This window comes from Loxodonta africana, chromosome 12 (genome assembly GCF_030014295.1).
Source record: "Loxodonta africana isolate mLoxAfr1 chromosome 12, mLoxAfr1.hap2, whole genome shotgun sequence".
NCBI classification, from domain to species: domain Eukaryota; kingdom Metazoa; phylum Chordata; class Mammalia; order Proboscidea; family Elephantidae; genus Loxodonta; species Loxodonta africana.
Genome location: NC_087353.1, coordinates 26,882,507 through 26,904,110, shown reverse-complemented (window position 1 = coordinate 26,904,110; position 21,604 = coordinate 26,882,507). Strand labels below are relative to the sequence as shown.

The 21,604-nt window shown below is 36.2% G+C and overlaps 1 protein-coding gene across 9 annotated transcripts in view; it reads left to right on the top strand.

Annotated features, from left to right (window-relative positions):
* NBAS (NBAS subunit of NRZ tethering complex) overlaps positions 1-21,604 on the top strand; it is a 449,992-nt gene that overhangs the window by 86,084 nt on the left and 342,304 nt on the right. For 6 of the 9 annotated variants that reach the window (XM_064295045.1, XM_064295042.1, XM_064295046.1 and 3 more), the window contains 3 exons: positions 3,255-3,393; positions 10,007-10,075; positions 19,960-20,088. In XM_064295045.1, coding sequence (XP_064151115.1) covers positions 3,255-3,393; positions 10,007-10,075; positions 19,960-20,088 — 337 coding nt within the window. Of the gene's footprint in view, positions 1-3,254; positions 3,394-3,530; positions 3,576-7,298; positions 7,428-10,006; positions 10,076-19,959; positions 20,089-21,604 lie in introns of those variants that run through there. The other 3 variants (XM_064295048.1, XM_064295047.1, XM_064295049.1) reach the window with 3 other exon arrangements.

The following is a 21,604-nucleotide window of genomic DNA, read 5'->3' as shown; positions in this document are numbered from 1 at the left end:
AGTCCTTCTCACGGTGCATCATTCTGACACTGACTCTCCTGCATTCCTCTTTCACCTTTAAGAACCTTCGTGATTACGTTGGGCCCACCTGGATAATCTAGGTTACTCTCTGTTTTAAAGCCAGCTGATTTGTAACCTTAACTGCATCTGCAACTTTAAATCCCCTCTGCCATGTGTATTAGTTTCCTTCTGGGGTGCTCTGTGGGGGAGCCTGCTCCATGCTTCTCCTCGGGCCTGATGGTTTTCCTCACTCCTTTGCATTCAGTAGGTTTCGGTGGTTTTCCACAGCCCTTGGCATTCCGTGTCTTGTAGACGCATCACTCCAGTCTCTGCCTCTGTTTTCCCATGGTCATCTTCCCTCTACATCCGCCTCTCAGGGTTTCTTCTCCCGTTTTTATAAAGACACCAGTCATACTGAGTCAGGGCCCACGCTGCTCCAAAATGACCTCATGTTAACTGCAGAGAATCTGTTTCCAATAAGGTCGCGTTCACATGTACCAGGTCTTAGGACTTTAATGCACTTTTGGGAGAACACAAATCAACCCATAACACCACATAAGGTAACATAGTCACAGGTTCCGGGAATTTAGACATGGACGGCTTTGGGGTGGGGGCCTAATTTTGCCTGTCACATATGTTGCAGAATTAAAGAGGACTCCCCTGGGCACACACCTCTACTGTAGTATTGAGAGCTCCTGATGTTTCATTATGACGTTTAAAATTAATTTTAGTTCATGTAAACATGAGTCAGTATTGTGATATGCCAATTCTAAGGAACTTATAAATTGTAATTGTACCCTCATTGCATTCAGTGTACTGCTATAGTTAAAACATTCTTATCTGGGTGAGGCTATACATCTGTTTATTGAAGCCTATTGATGTTGATCCATATATTTTCTTAAATGTTTTGCGGCCAACCTTAAAACATTTTTTTCTCATTCCTAAGTTCCCATCTGAGTTTTAGGTGCTCAAAGTTGTTTAATTAAGCCTTATACCTGCATAAATGAATGTGAAATGCTAACTGAAAAGCTACCTGATTTCTTTTTAGTTTCTTCTAAAATTTTTTTTTCTAAATTTATTTTGTCATTGTTGAGAATATATGCAACAAAACATCACCAAGTAGCAGTTTCTACATGTAGAATTTAGTGACATTGATTATCTTCTTTGAGTTGTGCAACAATTCTTACCCTCCTTTTTGAGTTGTTCCTGCCTCATTAACATAAACTCACTGCCCTCTAAGATTTCTATCTAATCTTTTGAGTTGGTGTGGTCAGTGTGATCCTATATAACCCACGAAAACCCACTGCCATCGAGTCGATTCCGACTCATAGCGATCCCATATAGACAGTACTTAAACGAGCATAATGCTCAAAGTAGACCTTTTTTACGAGTTAAGCTAAAATGTTCAGTTTTAAGATGACTTCAAGGGATATTTTTGGTTTAAGGCTTAAAGATTATCCCAAGGCAACAGTTTCAGGGGTTCATCCATCCTCCATGGCTCCAGAAAGTCTAGAATCCATGAAAATTTGAAATTCTGTTCTGTATTTTTCCTCTTTTGGTCAGGATTTTCTATGGAATCTTTGATCAAAATGTTCAGTAATGGTAGCTGGGCACTATCCAGTACTTCTGGTATCATGGCAAACGAGGCATTTTTTCTTGGAGGCAGTTAGCCACATATTCCATACGCTCCTCCTATTCCTGACTATCCTTCTTCCTCTGTTGCTGCAGGGAACCAATTGTGCCTTGGATGGCTGCTTGCCAGCTTATAAGACCCCAGGCACTCATTGAAGTAAGAGGTGGAAGAGAGGCACTAAACATGTTATTAGGCCAATTAACTGGGATAGCCCATGAAGCCATGACCTTAAACTTCCAAACCAAGAAACCAAATCCCATGAAGTGTTTGCCTGTACATAGCAGCCTCAGCAGCTACTCTTTTTTTTTTTTGGTTATTGTAGTAAATATATGTCACACAGCTTTTGCCAGTTCAACTTTCTACAGGTGTACAACTTATTGATAGCAATTACAGTAATCCCTGTGCAACCCTATCATTAATCAATTTGATATTTCCATCACCATTACCCCATCTTTTCCCCCTCCCTCCCACCCCTGGTAACAGCTAATAAACTTTTATCTCTGTACGTTTGCCTTTTCATGTCTCTTTATATAAGTGAGGTCGTAGAATATTTGTCCTTTTGCAATTGACTTATTTCACTCAGCATGATGTCTTTAAGCTCCATCCATGTTGTGCTATGTATCAAGACTTCATTTCTCTTACTGGCTAAGTAGTAATGTACCACCTTTTGTTTATCCATTTATCCGTTGATGGGCACTTAGGTTGTTTCCACCTTTTGGCTGTTGTGATTGGTGCTGCAGTGAACATTGGTGTAGAAGTCTCTGTTTGAGTCTGTGTTTTCAAGTCCTTTGACATACATCTCGAAGTGGAATTGCTGGGTCATATGGTAGTTGTATTTTTATTGTTTTGAGAAGCTGCTGCACTGTTTCCCACAATGGCTGTACCATTTTTCATTCCCATCAGCAATGGATAAGGATTTCTAATTTCCCTACATCCTCACCACTTCTGTTGTTTTTTCACTCTTAGCCATTCTAGTAGAAGTGAAATGGTATCTCGTTATGGTTTAGATTTGCATCTCTCTGATGACTACTGATGCCGAGCATCTTTTCATGTGCCTGGTCACCATTTGAATAGCCTCCTTGGTGAAATGTCTGTTCATGTCCTTTGCCCATTTTATGATTGGGTTATTGGTCTTTTTGTTAAGTTGTCAAATTTTTATCTATATTTTGATTAATAGACTCTTGTTGGATATATGGTTTTCAAAGATATTTTCCCAGTTGATAGCTTGTCTTTTTCTTATTTTGATAAAGTCTTTTGATGAATAAAAGTTTTTAATTTTTCTGATGTCCCGTTTATTTATTTTGTCTTTTGCTGTTTGTGCTTTTGTTATTATAGTAGGTAATAAGTTGTTGAAAGCTAGGCTTGACAGCGCTGCCCCTCCTTGTTCTAAGAATTTCATGTTTTTTTTTTTTTACGCATTTAGGTCGTTAATCCATTTTGAATTTGTTTTTGTGTATGATGTGAGGCATGTATCCTGTTTGATTTCTTCTGAAATATTTACCTTCTATGTTTAGTATGTAGTGATTTTAGTTTAGCTTTCTTTCTGAAGGTGAATGTTTCTCCTTTCTTTGTTTTGGTGTCATGTTCATATTTGTAATTTACCAGTTCCTTTCCTTTTTAGACTTTTACTGGTTGGTGGATGTGAAAATGCTGAAGCGGGCCTATCAAAAGCTTCTAGCTGTGGCCTTTCTGCCTGGAGAGTTCTTTCAGGATCACCTTATTACAAGCAGGTCACCAGTAGTGGAGATAGAGTTGTTGTGGTAAGCATTTCACTTTACTAACACAACTTAAACAAAAAATAAATACTTTGTAAGATGTGGAGAAGGAAATAATTTGTTTTAAAAGAGGAAAGTGCATTAATGCTAGTCAAATTTTAATACAGGTAGCTCCTGACTTACGACAGGGTTCCATTCTGATGACTCCATCATGAGTTGGTTCTGACGTAAGTCAAATCCGTGTTTTTTTGTTTTTAGTTTTTATTATTACCTCTTACATGGCAGTGTTTTGAACACTAATTGTGACATTGAACATCTGCGAGTGAACATCTAAGATGATAAAATCAGCAAATTGCACTGCACCGTTGTATGTAGTACATATTATTACTAATGATAAGATGTACAAAAAATAAATAACCAGACGACCATAAGTGTAGTTCGTTTTAACTCAATTATGTCGTATGTTGGGGACTACTTGTACTTCTTGTAACTATCAAATTTACAACAGCATGTTGTATTTAACTTAGTCTCAGTTTTTAATAACTATATTTCAAGATATTAGAAAACAAACTACCTAGCAGTAGTCCCTTTATTTACAGAAACTTATTTAAACATTAAGGTGTCAGAATTGACTTGACAGCAATGGGTTTAGGTTTTTATTTTTGGTGGTACAATGGTTAAGTGCTCAACTACTAACTGAAAGGTTAGTGGTTTGAACCCACTCCGCGGCTCCACAGAAGAAAGACCTGCTGTAAAGATTACAGGCTAGAAAACCCTATGGGGCACTTCTACGGTGTCACATGTGGTTGCTGTCAGTCACGTGGACTCAACAGCATCTAACAACAACAATAGCGACACTTTGTATTGCTGTTGCTATATATTAGCTCATTTGATACCCACCAGCCCTTTGAAGTAGATATTGTTACTAGCCCGAGTTTATTGATGAGGAAAGTGAAATGTAACTAAGAAACTTGCTCTGGCTACCCAGCTAGCAAGTGGTGGAACTGAAGAACAAAAAATTGAGTAGGAGTTCCCCTTTTAAGTTCTTAACTACTGTGATATACTTTCTTCCATATTTTTCCATATTTATATGGACTGTTTCTCCACCCAAAGCCACTGGGTGGCACAAACTGGTTAAGTACTTGAACTAGTAGCCTTAAGGTTGGTGTTTCAAACTCACCCAGAGGCACCTCAGAAGACAGGCCTGGCTATCTGCTTCTGTAAGGTCACATGGAGACTGTGGGGCAGTTCTACTCTGCACACATGGAGTTGCCATTAATTGGAACTGACTTGATGGCAACTAACAACAACATTTTTCCATCTACCCATCCATCCATTCATTTGTTCTATAAATATTTATTAAACATCTGTTTTGTGCCAGGCATACTTTTAGACTGTAATAAAAAAAAATAGTATAGGCTAATTTCTGTTATTATACTAAAAGCAATCACATAAATAAACAAATGAGAAATCCTGAAATTTCACTGACTTTTTTTTCTTTTACCACTGTGTAATAAAATGAAAGTTCATTTATTCCTGGCAAAGTCTACTGTTGGTACCATGACTCTCCTGGGCAGCTCAACCTTCAAATATCTAGGCTGATAACCTCTTGAGGTTCCAGTATTTCAATTTATGGCTTTATGAGAAGAGATGGCCAGAACATGGATAGGTACTTTTTATTTTAAAATTGTTTTTGTTGTGGTAATTATATATATAACAAAAACTTTACCTTTTAAACATTTTTTTACATGTGCAATTCAGTGACATTAATTACCTTCTCGTGTTGTGCATCCATCTCCACTGTGTTTCCAAATGGACAGGTGCATTCTCCTGTCTTAGACCAGATGTGTTATCATTTCTGCTCGCAGTTCATTTATCACAGATAATCATGTGGCACCTCTTTACTTCTGGGAAAGACAGTTTTCTGTGGATCCAGGAAGGAAAGAATAACTAATTTTCTCTACAGCAACATGTAAAAAAAAAAAGTTGGCATAGTCTTGCTTATGAAAATACATCATGGGGGAAGGGAGCAGTTGGCAAACAAATGTAAAAGGTGCACGCTATTGCGTAAAAATATGGTAATACATTGTCTGGTACATAGTGGACACTCATATTTTTTGGGTGAGAGGGAAAACCAAGAAATTAAGGTAGAACACACATAAGTGGATATCTTAAGTTGTTTGTACCTATAGTGAGTATATTTCTCCATTAGTTCTATCTTAAAATATATTGATTGCAAAATAACCTTCTAAAACATTGAAGGATTAAAAGTTTTGGTGTTGAAAAGAAACTGATATAGATGTACTTTTGAAAAGAAACCTTTGGAAATTATAGTAAATGTCCATTATTTACTTATTTATTTTTAACCCTTACCGTATGCTGAAATGTTTAAATGTGGATTTAGCCTGACAAAGTAGTGGTTGTTTTTTTTTTTTAAATGAAGTCACCTTATTGGTTTATATGGCATCAGACCTTGAAATAGTTTATATTTGTAGATCAGTTTATATTATAAATATCAATATCAGAATTGTGCTTTTTCGTTTTCCTTTCATTCATTCTCCATCTCCTCATTCTACTGCTCACTGATTCTCTCTGCAGTACCCGTTAAGGAGGGCAGTTTAAGTATTATTAGGTCTCTTTCACAGATAAGGCGTCTAAGCCTTGTGACATCATAAGGACTGACGGACTATAGGAAAGGAGATGGAGCCAGATCTTCTAGTTTTTATTTAATACCTTTTACTCCAACTATGCAATAATATACTTACCAGTGGCGTTATCAGATTTATGCCATCAGTCCCTGATGAAGTGGAGAAACGTGTGGAGCAGAACTCAGATTCACGTAAAAAGACCAGACCATTAGGTCTGACTGAGACTGGAGGAACCCCCAAAGCCATGGCTCCCGGATGCTCTGTAACCCAGAACTAAAACCATTCCCCAAACGTACTCTTCAGACAAAGATTAGACTGGGGTATAAAACATAAAATAATACTCATGAAGAGTGCGTTTCTTAGTTCAGTCAGATACAAGAGATCAAATGGGCGGCTCCTTTCCAGAGGCAGGATGAGAAGGCAGGAAGGGACAGGACCTGGTTGAATAGACACAACAAACCCAGGATGGGAAGGGGGAGTGTGCTGTTACATTATGGGGATTGCAACTAATGTCACATAACAATATGTGTATAAATTTAAAAAAGTGTATGTGTATACGTACAGACAGAGATATAGCATATGTGGCAAAATGTTAGTAACTGGTGAACCCAGGTGAAAGATATACTCGTTTTTAAATTGTATAATCAGTTCACCTTTTCTGGTACTATGCAGGTTTTCAAAATTAAAGGTCGCAGAAGAGGGGAAAAAAAAGGAAAAAATTCGTAAGTGTAGAAGTGCGAGGAGAGGTACATTAGGCCAACTGTGCAAGTCCTTTCCAGAAGAGTTGAATCAGGTGTGCAGTATTCATGACACAGTGGCCCGTCAAAGGGAAAGTCACAGAGTACTGTTACATACAAGAAAGCTTTTTTCACCTTGAGTTCTTTGAATTCTTTCGTTGTGCTTTCACTAGCTTCTTACTGAAGTGTTGGAATCTGCTCTGCTAAGTATAGGCCTTCCCTCACGGACCCAAAGCTTTGATGCTGGAGTCTTTGTAGAAGAAATTTGCGTGTGCGCTGACAAAATAAGTAGGGGAAAATATTGAATTGCAAATTGAATGATCTGCTGTATGATTAACTTCTTGAAATGCCGTGCGTGTTTTTAAATTACGTTAGTGGTTTTTAAGTGCGTTTGCAGCTGAACTTGCAGTCGTTCTGTGTAGCCTCCTCCCACCTCAAAGTAATTATTATTGCCTGTTTATATTTTTAAGATCAAAGTAATTTGAGGTTATAGGATTAGTTTCTTTTGTCAAGTGTCAGATGTTGTTCTCATTGAACCTCTTCTTACTGTTTATTTCAGGTTGCTATCGTGTCGAGGTAGATATTGACTGAAAAATGCTGCTGATACATATTCTAGTCTCTTACTAGGCTGCTAGGTTGTAAAAGAGACTATGCAAAATTCAATATGTGCACTGACCAAAGTTTCCAAATTAAGGTTAGTGTCATCTATGTGAGGCAGGTTTATTTACTCATTTGTTCAATGTTTAATCACTGCTCCAGGAATTAGGGACATAAAGATACTGGTAGCAGCCCTCAGTGGTTTACTGTATATTGGAGGAGACAGCCGTGGCCACAAATAAGTGCCGTAAGCTGTAACGGATACCTGGATGGAGTTCAGTAACTGGAGAAAGGAAGGAACCCCGGTCCTGGAGTCAGAAGGCTGGCGTTTGAATTCCACCTCATCACTTACCACTTGTGTATTAAGACTTTTGCCCAGATCAGAAGACATAATTTGTGGGAAAGCACTTGATAAACTGTAAAATGATATACTAGTGTTAATTATTATTGTCTGTTTATATTTTAAAGATCAAAATTTTATAAAAAAGTATATAAAATAAACAAAACTGGCTATTTTTCATGTTATTGTAGCTGTTTTTTCAGTGTAGAATATTGTTTTGACAGTCTTTTTAGAATTCTGTTTCTTTAAGAAACCCTATTTCCCTGAGAAAATAGAAGGAATCAGAAGAATACTTTTATATGATTCCACTGCCTGCTTGCATCTGTGCCTATGTATTGCATCTTTTGCTGATACAGATGCAGTGTCCTTGCTCAAGTGAGACCAACCCCTCCATTTGTCCATTAGATCCCACATTCTTATGTATTGAAGGATATTTTTTTCATGAGTTTTTTTGCAGTCTATTAGATCGTTTGTTTTTTTGTTCTTGAGTTAGAAGAATTATTTATATATTCTTGGTGTTAAACCCTCATTAAATACATGATTATGAAACATTTTGTCCCATTCTGTAGATTGTCTCTTCACCTTGTTGATAAAGTTCTTTTAATTTTGATGTAGTCCAGTTCCTTTTTGTCTTGTTCTTGATGCATGTCAGAAAGTAGTGCTTGTTTATGCCTCAAATTTTTAATATAATATGCTTTATGGGTGTTGGTTTGTAACTACGGGTTATACATAAGTCTGTATGCTTTCAGTCTGCTTTTGTTCACCCCAGAGCCTTGGGTAGGGTTAGACTGAAGGTGTAGGTTTTGATAGGAGCAATGGAGAACACACACTGGGATTTGGTGATTTTTCTCTTTTTATTTGCAGTTATTTTGTAGTTTGGGTTATCCTCTACCTTTAAGTTAAATTAGCAATGTTTGTGTGTGTGTGTGTGTGTGTGTGTAGATTTACTTTCCATTGTTTTTGGAGGAAGTATTGGGAGATATATAACTAGGGAGTCACTAATGTCTTCAGCTACCCAGAAGTTCTGGTTGGAAAAATTTTATCCTTTAACCTCTTGCTTTTTAAAAATTGAAATAAAATTCACATAACATAAAAATTAACCATTAACCATTTTAAAGTGTGCAGTTAAGTGGCATTTAGCATATTTACTCTGTTGTGTAACCATCACCTCTGTGTAGTTCTAAGGCATTTTCATCACCCCAAAAGGAAACTCTGTACTCATTAAGTAGTCCCTCCCCATCCTATCCTTACCATCTGCCTCTGGAGACGACTAGTTTGCTTTCTGTTTCTATGGATTTACCTATTCTGCATATTTCATATAAGTGGAATCATAGAATAAGTGGCCTTTTATGTCTGTCTTATTTCACCTAGCATAATGTTTTTGAGGTTCATCTAAGCTGTATCATGTATCAGTACTTCGTCTTTTTTTGTGGCTGAATAATATTCTGTTGAATGGATATACCACATTTTGTTTAGTTAGTCTTAATTGTTTGAACATTGAGTTGTTTCTACTTTTTGTCTATTGTGAATAGTATTGCTATTTCTTTATTTAAGTTTTTTTTATTATATCCATCCTCCTTTCATAGGTATATTTCTTAAACCAGAAGACAAAAAAGAACTGAGTCTTTTGTTACATTAAGTTATTTCAAACGATAGTTTCTACACTTGATCTTATGGAAACCCTGGTGATGTAGTGGTTAAGTTCTACGGCTGCTAACCAAAGGGTCGGCAGTTCGAATGTGCCAGGCGGTCCTCGGAAACTCTATGGGGCAGTTCTGCTCTGTCTTATAGGGTCGCTATGAGTCGGAATTGACTCGATGGCACTGGGTTTGGTTTTGGTTTTTTTGGACACTTGATCTTAGCCAAGAGGCCGAGAAGCAATCAAATACTAGTTTCTAAATAATGATTTTTTTTTTCTGGTATTTTTTCAAGTGTAGGATCAATTCTTTGATTACTAAAATTTCTGTTGGCAGTTTTGAACGTTTCCATTGTAATGTTAGAATAAAATGGTAACCTGGAGCAGCCTTATTTGAGAAGTGCTTGGAGTGAATTATAATTTGCCTAGATTGTACTAGACTTGTTATTTATGTACTTGTAAGCATTTCACCGTGGATATATTAGATGTATTTTCTAGGATTTTACCACTTGGTGGATTTTTTTTTTTTTTTAACAAAATCAGAATCTCACCAAGATTCCTGACAGCTATTGGTGATTTTCTTACCATTTCTTAAAATACTAGATTTTTTTTTAATAGTTTTCTTTGTGTGATAAAAGGCCTTTATACACTGAGAGAGCCTTCTATTAATTTTTCTTTGTATGATATGTTTATTTTGTAGGTACCAAAGACTCTGGGATTATTAAGGATATTAAGTGTCAAGTTTTACAGTCGCCAGGAACAAGAACAGGTAATGCAAACTGGCTTAACTTTGTGCTTCTTAGACATTTTCACCCGAGTTCCTTTAATGGCAAAGTAGAATGAACCTTGAATATTCTGTATTTTTCTCTGGGTGTGTTCATAATCATGAACCCTGGATGGTGCAAACAGTTAACACACTTGGCTGTTAATTGAAAGGCCTGAAGTTTAAGACTACTCAACGCACTTCCTCAAGGAACTTGCAATATAATGGGGCAGACAGACATAGAAGTAGTTATAAAACAGCATTAGGTTATAAAATGTATAAAATCATACAAGTTAAAATGTATAATCTAATTTATAATGTAATACTAAGTGCTGTTAAAGTACAGAAGAGAGAACATTCATTTATAGGTGAAACTTAGTTTGAACCTTGAAGTAAGAGTTCACCAGGCAGAAAGGGAAGAGTAGGCATTTCTGACAGCACATGCAAAGTCATGAAGTGTTGGAAAACACTCTTGGGAGGATTGCAAGTATAGGATCCATAGACTCTTGTTTTTTGTACTCCATGTTTATTTTATTTAGCACATTATAGTTGTAGTAATATCCAATAATCAGATGAAACGTTGGCGCACTCACTTGTCTATGCCAAGAAATTTGGAAGATAGCTACCAAGCTAATCGATCAGAAGAGATTGATATTTGTGCCCATTCCATAGAAAGGTGATCCTACGGAATGTGGGTATTATTAAACAATATTATTAATACAACACGCAAGTAAAATTTCATTGAAGATAATTCAAAAAATGGTTGCAGCAGTACATCAACAGGCAACTGCCAGAAATTCAAGCCAGATTCAAATGAGGGAGTGGAACAAGAGATACCATTGCTGATGTCAGATGGATCTTGGCCGAAATCAGACTCCAGAACAGGCATTTGACTGTGTGGATCATAACAACAATTTTCAGAAAAAGAAATATTTGGGGACAGCATTCATGACTCTTTTGTACCAGCTTCTCTATATAATGGATTTTGTATGTATTGGTTGATTTGGTATGTCGATAGATAGACCTAACTCTTCCTTCAGTGTAAGAAAGACCATCTTTATTTTTGCTGTCACTTCCTGGGAGCTTCACATTGTTTTTTACCTTGACTCTTACTTACATTTTTTTTTTTTTTTTACTTACTGTTTACTCTTTTTTGTGTGGAATTTAGCTATTTCTCATTGATGTCAGTATCCTCTGTGATTGAGCAGAAGAAGGAAGGAACAAGCAACTAATATCCTTGTATTTTGGTCCTTCTTTATGACACACTGTACTAGAATCCTTAACTGTTTGGACTTTAAAGCAAAAACAAAAACAAAAGAAAAACATCTTTGAACTTGGTACTCTAAAACCAATGCCTTAAAGTGAATATGTGAATGTTATGTTTGTATTTTATTTGTATGGAAGTTCTTAGCCCAGAAATCATTGTGAGTCATAGATTTTTAGTGCCATAATTTTAGAGCTGAAAGGACTTGCAGAAATTATCTAGTAATTTTTCATTATTGCAGTTATTTCTAGCTTACCAGTATTTTCATGTGATCTCAGTGTAAGCTTGCCTGACTAGCATTATGATGCCTGTTTTATTAATGAAGAAATTCAGTCCTAAAGAGAAATGGCTTACCCAAACTCACTTACCTAGACAGCATTAGAAATGGATTTGGGCTTGAATTGGCTCTTAGTCTAATGCTCTGTTTCTGCTATCTCGTGTGGCCTCTTGACTAAATGCTTAGCTGGAGAATTGTAGAAACGGAACCCAAGATATGTTGTACTTAAAAGTAGCCCAGATTATAACTTATTATCTCAGAAAAAAAGTTCTGTTTTTCTAGTCAAGTTTGGCAGCAATTATATTTATTTTTTAAAATGTGTACCTCTTTACTGATTTTTTAAAAAAGGGCTTTCCTTTCTTACATGGTAATCATTTGGTTCATATTTAATTCATTGTGCTCTCTTCACCTATATTCAGATTATAAAGTAGCAACACTGAGATCAGAGAATATTAGAGGTAATTTATGTACAATAGTTAAGGCGGTGATTGTCATATTGTAGGCAATCAGTGATAGTGTGGTTGCCTGTTACCAATTTGTTAATTTCTTTATAGCCATAATTATAGAACAATAAATAGTAGTCTGCATGTTCTTTTTAAATTGTGGTTTAGTATACCCAAAACTTCTACAGTTCAAAATAATCAGGTGCTAGTTGTCTGGCATATATTAACTCTTAAAAGGATATTAAGAATCAGAATTGTTTATGCTCTTCTATAAAATTTTTGACTGGGGGAAAAATACAAAGAATTTTTTTTTCCTTCATTATTTTGCAATATTTTTCTCTCAGTTTGTTAGCTAAGTCTTGAGGATGACTCTTACTGTAAAATATAGATTTTTGTGTTCTTTGTCAGACATTTAAAAACAGCAGGCCAGACTGTCTAGTAAATTCCTTGAGGGCAAGGACTTACGTTTGTTTTGTTCTCTGCTGATGCCTCAGGATATAAAATAGGGCTGGCATATAATACACCCACTCCTTGTTTATCAACATGGTTAGGTTCCAAAGACCAGATCGTTATGTGAAAATTGGCATTATGTGAAAATAGAGGATGACCACATCAGATCACAAAATGGAGGATGACTAAATCATTACATAACTGCCAAATTACCTCATCATATAACTGCCAAACCACTGTGACTCATGGCCCAGCCAAGTTGACACATAACCTTAAGCTTCACAACCAGCTTTTCTCTTGCCTCACACCTTGGCATTTGTTACTGTCAGACGTACATCATTAATGCTCAAAATAGTAGGCTAAAATTTTTTTTACTCTTGTCATAAATGTGAAATATCGGATAACGAATAGTTGATAAGTGAGACATAGGTGTATGTATTATTTAATGTGTAATATTTAATGAATACTTGTTGAATGTTGGAAGAGCAATGCTTACAAATTCACCTTTTTTTAAAGCTTATGCTGTAGAATTCAGTACTATTGTTTTAATATAGCTTGTACATTTGGAAGGTACATGAAGTAGTCACTAATTTTTAATTGTTCTATATAGATTACAGGCAGTTGAAGAAAATGAGGTAATTTCAGCTAATCTTAGTACAAAGATCTGATATTTAACATTTAAAAGGATCTCTGTTTTGTAAAGGACAGTTAAGAAGTTTTATTGCAATGTTTCAGAGTAGGCACAATTCCTACTCTAAATATTGGTGCCAGTAGTGGAAGGGTTAAATTATTGTACTTAATTGAGAAAAGATAAGTGAACGTTTGAGCTAGTGGTTTAATATAAATGATAAGTGGAAGTGGAAGTTAAAAATCACGTTTACCTTCTAATTTTAATAGTAGTTTTATAGTGTTATATTACTACCCAAAAGATTCAAAGAAGTAAGAGGCAAGTACCTTTAAAACGTTTTGGGAAAAGATTTGAGGCTGAGAGGGACGTAGATTTGATAATACAAAGTTAATTAAAAGGGCCATAAATGAATTACTAGTGAAGGACGACAATAGTATGTTCAAAGTGTGCTGCATGAAAGCTGTTTGTAAGCCACCATTTACCATGCCCCATGCTGTCTACCAGATGACGCTAACTTACCAAGACTATCTTTCATTGTAGTTAAAACTTCATAGCATAGACTGATAGTAAGTTGTATTCACTGTTTTCTGTTAAGTCATACTTCAATAATGCATGTTCCTTTCTGTTTGTATTTTAATAATCTTATGAGTTTTTTCTAAGAGATCACTTCTTGCCTTCTCAGCCAAATAGACTTAAAAAGATAGTATTCTTATTTTAAAGTAATAAGTACAGATATTTTTATATATTTTTATTATCTTATTTAATATTACAGCCATCCTACAAAGTGTAGAATTATTCTTCCAATTTCATAGATTAGAAATAGGTTAAAAAAGTCAAACCTAGATATGTCTGACTTAATGTCTGTGACATTTTGGGAGTATTACATTACTACCATGTTCTCTTATGGACACTCCATAGAGGAAAGTTGAGGTAACTTTGTAGAGAGTAGGTAGAGATAAAGCAAGTTGGTGAGCTGCCTTCTGTTTTTATAAGAATTTATGTGCATATTATTGAGTAAATTATTTTACTTATCACCCATTATTGCAGTCAGAATAGCTACATAGTGTCTATGGGGGAAAGCTTTGGACTATTTAGGGAGACAAGAGTTGCGATTTATTTAAGAGTAACATATTTACATATGGTTCTAAAATTTCAGTTCTTTAAAAAATTTTAGAACAGCCTTTTTAAAGTCTTCTGATATAATTGATTCTCAGTTATTCTAGCTTACATAGAAATTCATCTTGTCTGTACTGGTAAAATATAAGAAAATCTATATTTTTCATCATTAAAAACAAATTTAAATATCTACTCATTGTTACTACTGTTAAAACAAAAATCATATTAAGGCAATAATAGACATTGATTGAAGTTTATTTAATATATAATTTGCAAGTCAGGGTAACATTTAATCTAGAGAATCAAAAATGTTCCAAAGAGGAAAGAACTTCCAAAGACTCTTACACCCCATCATCCAGACATTGCCATGGAAATGGGATCAGAGCAGTGTTTACATAATAACAATTTACCCTAAAACACAACTTTTAGTCACCCTGGAGTTTCTGTTTGTTGAAACTGACTGCACATAGATAATTCTTCAAAAGAGCACAGTGTCTAAGGCAAAACAGTCTTAGCAATTTACCTAGACCACTGTGTGACTTGAAGGTAACTTTTAAAAAGCCAGTCTTCTTAAGGCTCAAGGTCCAAAGATCACTTCAGAAGATGGTTTGGGGAGGTCACTCCAACCTTCCTGGAACACAGAAATTTGGATTCCAGGAGAATTAAACTCTGTTTCTCACTAGGAAAGGTAGTAGACAATGCAAATTAAAGGTGTTCTATGTTGGGATGCTATAAACAACAGCTCCTTGATGTATGGAATATGATTATTTTAATCCAAGTTTAGTTTTCAATCCCATTTAGTGCCAGCAGTTCCTAAACTGACATCTTTAGCCAGACCCCTCTGCATCTCAGATTTATGTACTCAGCTGCTTACTTGACGGCTCCAGTAGGATAGCTTCCAGGCATTTCAAGCCTGACATTTCCAAAACCAAATTCTAATTTCTTCTCTTCTTCCTATTGCTAACCTGTTTCTCTCACAGACTTGACTACCTAGGTAATCCACCCAGCTGGGTTGGTCAAGCTGGATTCTATGATAATTAAATATATAATATAAATATATCTAAATATAAATATATATTTATACATATAAATATTTATACGTACAAATATAACATATAAATATATTCTAGTTTTCATGCTTAGAACAACCTTATAATGCTGTTAGATGCCCTGAAGTCCTCTCAGACTAATAGTGACCCTATGTAAATCAGAATGAAATGCTGCCTGGTGTTATTTGTGTTTCATAGAGACAAAAAGTCTCCATTATGTGTAGTGGTGAACTAATATGCTTATGGTGACGTAACTATTACATGGCAAAACTATATTATATATTCTCGGCCAACATTTCATCTGTTGAAATGATGTTTAAAATAAAAATGACATTCATAGTTGAGGAATATGAAAGAAAATCACAGACACATTTTAACCGAAGTGAAAATGGCAGCTGTACCTAAATTTTATTGCTTTTATAACTACTTAATTCAAATGGAGGAACAGAGAACAAGATTATTATGCACTTATGCTAAGAAATCTTAATACAGTATGAGGGATTGCAGCTTAAATGTTTGAGGTTTACTTTTATTGTGATGTATAGTTTATTGAAAAACCATCTCTTGCTATGCACTCTGGAGTTCCCTCCCTTGCCAGCCAACAGGCATTCAGACTGCCCAATACCACAGACTGTTCACAGAATTTAGCATGGATTTTCCACAGTACTTATTGTGGCTTGAGATCTTGTGCCACGTTACTCTCAGGGTAATGAATTACTCCCTGGGCCAGATACTCTGGGTGCTATAGGCTTGCAGAAATATTTCTACAAATACAAAGCAGAGCCTCTGTTTCAGAAGGAAAACGCCATCTTTTTTGAAGTAACAAAAATGACTTATTCATCACTGATTGGCTATGATTCAGTTGCTGCGACTAACTGTATAGTCTTACTGTGCATTTATATGAAAGTTAAACAGATGACTTAGGACTTCAAAGAAATGTATACTTAATGTGTATAGATTGGTGAAATATTATGTCTGGAATTTGCTCTAAAAGACTTTAGGGGGCAAATTCCTGGGGTGGGGGTGTTGAGTGGGAAAGGATAAATGAAACAAGCTTGATATTTGTTGAAGGTGGTTGTTGGGCACATGGGTATTCATTATACTATACTTTCTACCTTTGGGTGCTAGTGAAAATTTCTATAATGTTTTAAAAAGGAATATTAAGTTTGTAGTATGGGTATCATTTTATCAAATGAAACTAAAAGGATAAAGTACCCCACATTAAAAGCAAGTGGTAACATTTTAGTTAATACATTTCTTGCTTAAGTTTTAAATAGTAAAAAGAATAAAAGGAAAGAAAAAAAAGTATGAAAAGAAAATGTAGCATATTGATTTCATTATTTTTCTGGTTACAGTGCTGTTATTCAATTATTCATGTTATACATTTTTATTGTGCTTCAGGTGAAAGTTTACAGCTCAAGTTAATTTCTCATACAAAAATTTATACACACTGTTCTGTGACATTAGTTGTAATCCCCACACTGTGACAGCACATACCCTTCCACCCCAGTTCCCTGTGTCCATTCGACCAGTTCCTGTCCCTTCCTGCCTTCTCAGCCTGCGTTTGGACAGGAGCTGCCCATTTGGTCTCGCGTATCTGATTGAACTAAGAAGCACATTCCTCACATGTATTGTATTTTGTTTTATAGTCCTGTCTAATCTTTGTCTGAAGGGTGGGCTTTGGGAATGGTTTCAGTTCTGGGTTAACGTTGCATGGGGGCCATAGTTTTGGAGTTCCTCCATTCTCTGTCAGACCATTAAGTATGGTCTTTTTATGTGAAATTGAGTTTTGTTTTTGTTTTTCTCCTGCTCTGTCCAGGACTTTCTGTTGTTACTCCTGTCAGGGCAGTCGTTGGTGGTAGCTGGGCGCCATCTAGTTCTGGTCTCAGGCTGGTGGGGTCTCTGGTTCATGTGGTCTTTTAGTCCTTTGGGCTAATGTTTTCCTTGTATCTTTGGTTTTCTTCATTTTCCTCTGTTCCAAGTGGAATGGGACCAATTGATGCATCTTAGATGTCTGCTTGCAAGCTTTTAAGTCCTCAGATGCCACTTACATATATTTTTTGTTAAAGAGATTCATAAACTTTCACCTTGTTTTCAGCATGCCTTACATGGAGTTGTTTAGTGGAGTCTTTGTATTACTTGGGAGTTACCATACAGATAACGCATGACTAATTATTCAGGTGATCAAAACAATAAAATATTCGTGACCATTATTCCTGCTGAGGAGCATGCATGTGACTACTAGAAAGGCCATGAGCCCACCTGATGATGATGATTATGGTGTAGTAGAAGTGACATAGATTTAGATTAAAGACATCTGAATTCTAGCTTAGGTTCTATTATCTACACTTTAATGATCTTGGTCAAGCATCATAGCCCTTTTGATCTTAATTTGTTCCTGTATAAAATCAAAAGATTGGGCTGAGACATCTTGAGAGTTCTTTTATTTAGCTAATAGAATTGATACCTTTGAATTACAGTATTGGGGAAGAATATTGAACATACATGGAGAATGAATAGGTCAGAAGAATGAACAGGTCTGTCTTGGAAGAAATACAGCCAGAATGTTTCTTAGAAGCAAGGGTGGTGAGATTTCATCTTACACACTTTGGACATGTTATCAGAGTGGAGCAGTCTCTGGAGAAGGACATCATGCTTGGTAAAGTAGATGATCATCCAAAAAGAGGAAGACTCTTAAGGGGATGGGTTGACACGGTGGCTACAACAATGGGCTCAGGTGTAACAACAATTTTAAGGATGATGCAGAACCGGGTAGTGTTTCATTCTGTTGTACACAGGATTGCTATGGGTTGGAACTGACTGGATGACACCTAACAACAATAGAAATCTACACTTCTGAGGCCCACCTTACACAAAACCACAAAGCTTATTGACTTTAAAGGAAGATGCCGGTTCTTTCATTTTTTCCTAGCCTTATCTCCATTGCAGAAGAAGGGTTGTTATATATTTAAAAGTTTGCTTCAAGTACTTGTATTTCTTCTCTCTCCTGAGCACTTGTATTTTAATCTTTTTAACTTTAGTTCAAGGATTCTGGGATAAACCAAAACCAAATCCACTGCCTTTGAGTTGATTCTGACACATAGAGACCATATAGGACAGAGTAGAACTGCCCCATAGGATTTCCAAGGCTCTAAATCTTTATGGAAGCAGACTGCCAGGTCTTTCTCCTGGAGAATGGCTGGTGGGTTTGAGCTGCCAACCTTTTGGTTAGCAGCTGAACACTTAACCACTGTGCCACCAGGGCTCCTTAGGATAAAACCAAACCAAACCTGTTGCTGTTGAGTCGATCACCGATTATATCTGGTTAAAGTAATTTTAGTAATCTTTTCAGCTATCTATCATCCTACAATGTTCTTCACCCCTTGAAATTGTTCTGTTATTCTTGCTGGTTAATGTGTTCTAGTCATTTTAGACTCCCTGAGGACTTAAACTCAGATGTCTATAGAGGGTAGGCAGATAATATACATTAGTGAATTGAGCCAGGTGTAATAATTGTGATTTTTCAATCTAGTTGTGATTCATTTTCAGTTCTGCAGCTGATTTTTACCTTAATGGCGGGGGGTGGGGGGGGGGGCTTTGGCTAACTGGAAAGCTTACGACTTTTCTAAAGGAGCATCAGCTACTCACTCGGTTCCACCAGATGATTGCCATTTGGGGATGTGGGCCCTGTGTTGCTAGATTTTCTAAATATTCAGGGGAAATGTGCTGATGGGCTGCCATTTTCTGGTCTCTGTTTTAGTCTTTGTGGGCAAGCTACTTTAGGCCTTGTCCTCAGTAGATGCTTGAATGGGAAGTAGTTATTTGTCCATTTAGTGTTTGTTCGATTCTTCTGATTCTGTAGTAGCTGGTAGGCTAGGTGAACATTCCAGTGCTCGTATGGTTTCTCTTATGTGGTCACTGAGAAAACCTCGTATTCTAGTAGGAAAGGACTGATGGAGATTATTTGGACAAGTAGGATTTATACAAACAAGCCTTCTGAGTACCCTTAGGTTGGCCATGTAAACTCAGTGTTACAAAGCTTCTCTGTTCTGTGGCAGCAGTTGGTTTCCTTAAATTGGGTAGTTTGACAGTAAATCTGGAAGATCTCAAACATCCATAGTGTACCTTAAAGCAGAAGGAACACTTTACTTCCTGTGCTTTCTATCCGTTCCCATTACCCTTTGGCCCTCTCTTCCTCTAGCTATCTCCTCCTCCTCTCTTTGTCCTTCTTTTCCACAGCATGCATTTTTAGTCTATCCATAGCACGTCGCATATCCCGGGCGTTTTGTAAGTGTAACCTCTTTTAAAGACATGGTCCCAGATTTTAAGGAATCCACAATCTAGTCAAGAGCATCTTATTAAAGGTATTGAGAACTGATGGTAATTGATGTAGGATATGAAGAACTATTTTTTATAAAATTTGTGTATTTGGGTTTGAGTTATATGTTGTTTATAACACTGTAAAACAGATAAAACTCCTTAAGGGTAGGAGCCCTGTTTCCATATGCTGGAGCACATTTATAGTGATATGAAGCAGTTGGAACCCTTAATTATTAAAAATCATGCAAAACATCGTATGCTTTAAGAGTTTTACTAAATTCTGGAAGTTATTTCTATTAGGCTACAAGTCTCTTGCTCTGACCTTATTATAATTATTGTATAGGATGGGATCTTTAAGATGAGCCTTTCTCCAGATGGGACTCTCCTTGCAGCCATTCACTTCTCAGGGAAATTAAGCATCTGGGCCATTCCATCTCTGAAGCAACAAGGGGAGTGGAATCAAAATGAGCAGGTATGTATTTTGGTAATGATTTTTCTCAGAATGATACCCCCTTAAGGGTGAGTGCTGATTATTCTAATTTTATTTTGTTGATGATTTACTGTATTTTGTTGTAATTTGTTTTGTTGATAATTTACACGGATATTATTTAGTTAAATTACAATATCAATATAGTAGGACAAATTAAGAATAGATCAGCACTGTATACTGAGTTTAATTTACATTGCAGTGCACTCTATACACTGAGTGTAATCTGTCCATGTCCTTCTCTGTTTGTTTTTGTTCGGTCATTCCACAACTTCAAAATGGAGATGTTAGTTTTTTCAGCAACGGTCAACTAATATGATGGAGGATTTGGAGGGACTCCTATTTGAAAACAAAGTCAGCATTCTAAAGGAGTTACAATTTTTCCTAAGTCTTGGAATTCTTTTTAATATGGTGTTTAGTTAAGGCTTGAATAGAGTTACCTTTTCTTCATTCCAAAGTGGGTAGCTAAGATATAAAAAGAGATGGAATTAATTTTTTTGTGTCTTGGAATGACAGGTTTTAAGGTTCAAATGATTTAGCTGTTTATAACAGGTAGGATCAATATCCACTGTAATTGAAAATCACAACTGGAAAGTAAGGTCAGCTCATTTAACGCCATGAATTGCGACAGAGTGAAGGTTTAAAAAAAATGGAAAAAAGCTTTCCTCAGCTGAATGTAATTTATGTTATAAATCTTTTACTTTCTGACGATTATTTTGCATTTTGGCAATCTAAGGTTTAATTCCCTTTCCTCTCACCCCATCCCCTTTTACTGTGGAGGTATCCTGCTACTAGCTTGGTGAATAGTTCTCAATTTTGTGTAAGATGGAAGCATATTTCTTGAGTGATCTCAATGGAGTAATGACTTCTTTCAGAATTCTTTTTTTTGTTGTTTCATTTCATCAAGCTGCACTATTAAAATAATTCTTATGAAGTAAACAGATTTTTTTTTCCCAGAATAGCAGGGGAAAAGAGAAAGTGGCTCTACGTTTTCTTATTCTATTCACAGACCTAAATTTGTTTTAGCTATTTTTTATCTTTTGACTTATCCACAGGCTCATTAAGTCCCCCTCACCTCCCCTCCCCCAACTTCCAAGCATTCACCTTCAATTTAATATGGTCCCCAAATCTCTGCCACTCCCTCAGAGTTACTGGATCCAGTTAGATTTGTTCTAACTGGAATTACGGCTAAGTTGACTTACCTCTTCTTTGTAGGAGTAGCTCGACTCTCAGAACTGTTCAGCATATTTGGTTAGGCATGTCAGGCAGCAGAACTTCCACCAGGCTGTTAAAGAACTGGCTGATAATTGCAGTATAGACTGATTTGTGTGCCATATAGTTCATACTGCTTGTACTTAGTGAGGCACACTACATGAATTTTGTGTTTTGCATCCATATTCAAAATAAAGACATTATTCAGGTAATTCATCGAAAAGGTAACTTGCATTCTTCACGGCTGTCACTATGTAGTGATAAAGTATTCAGCTTCTCTTATTTGGGA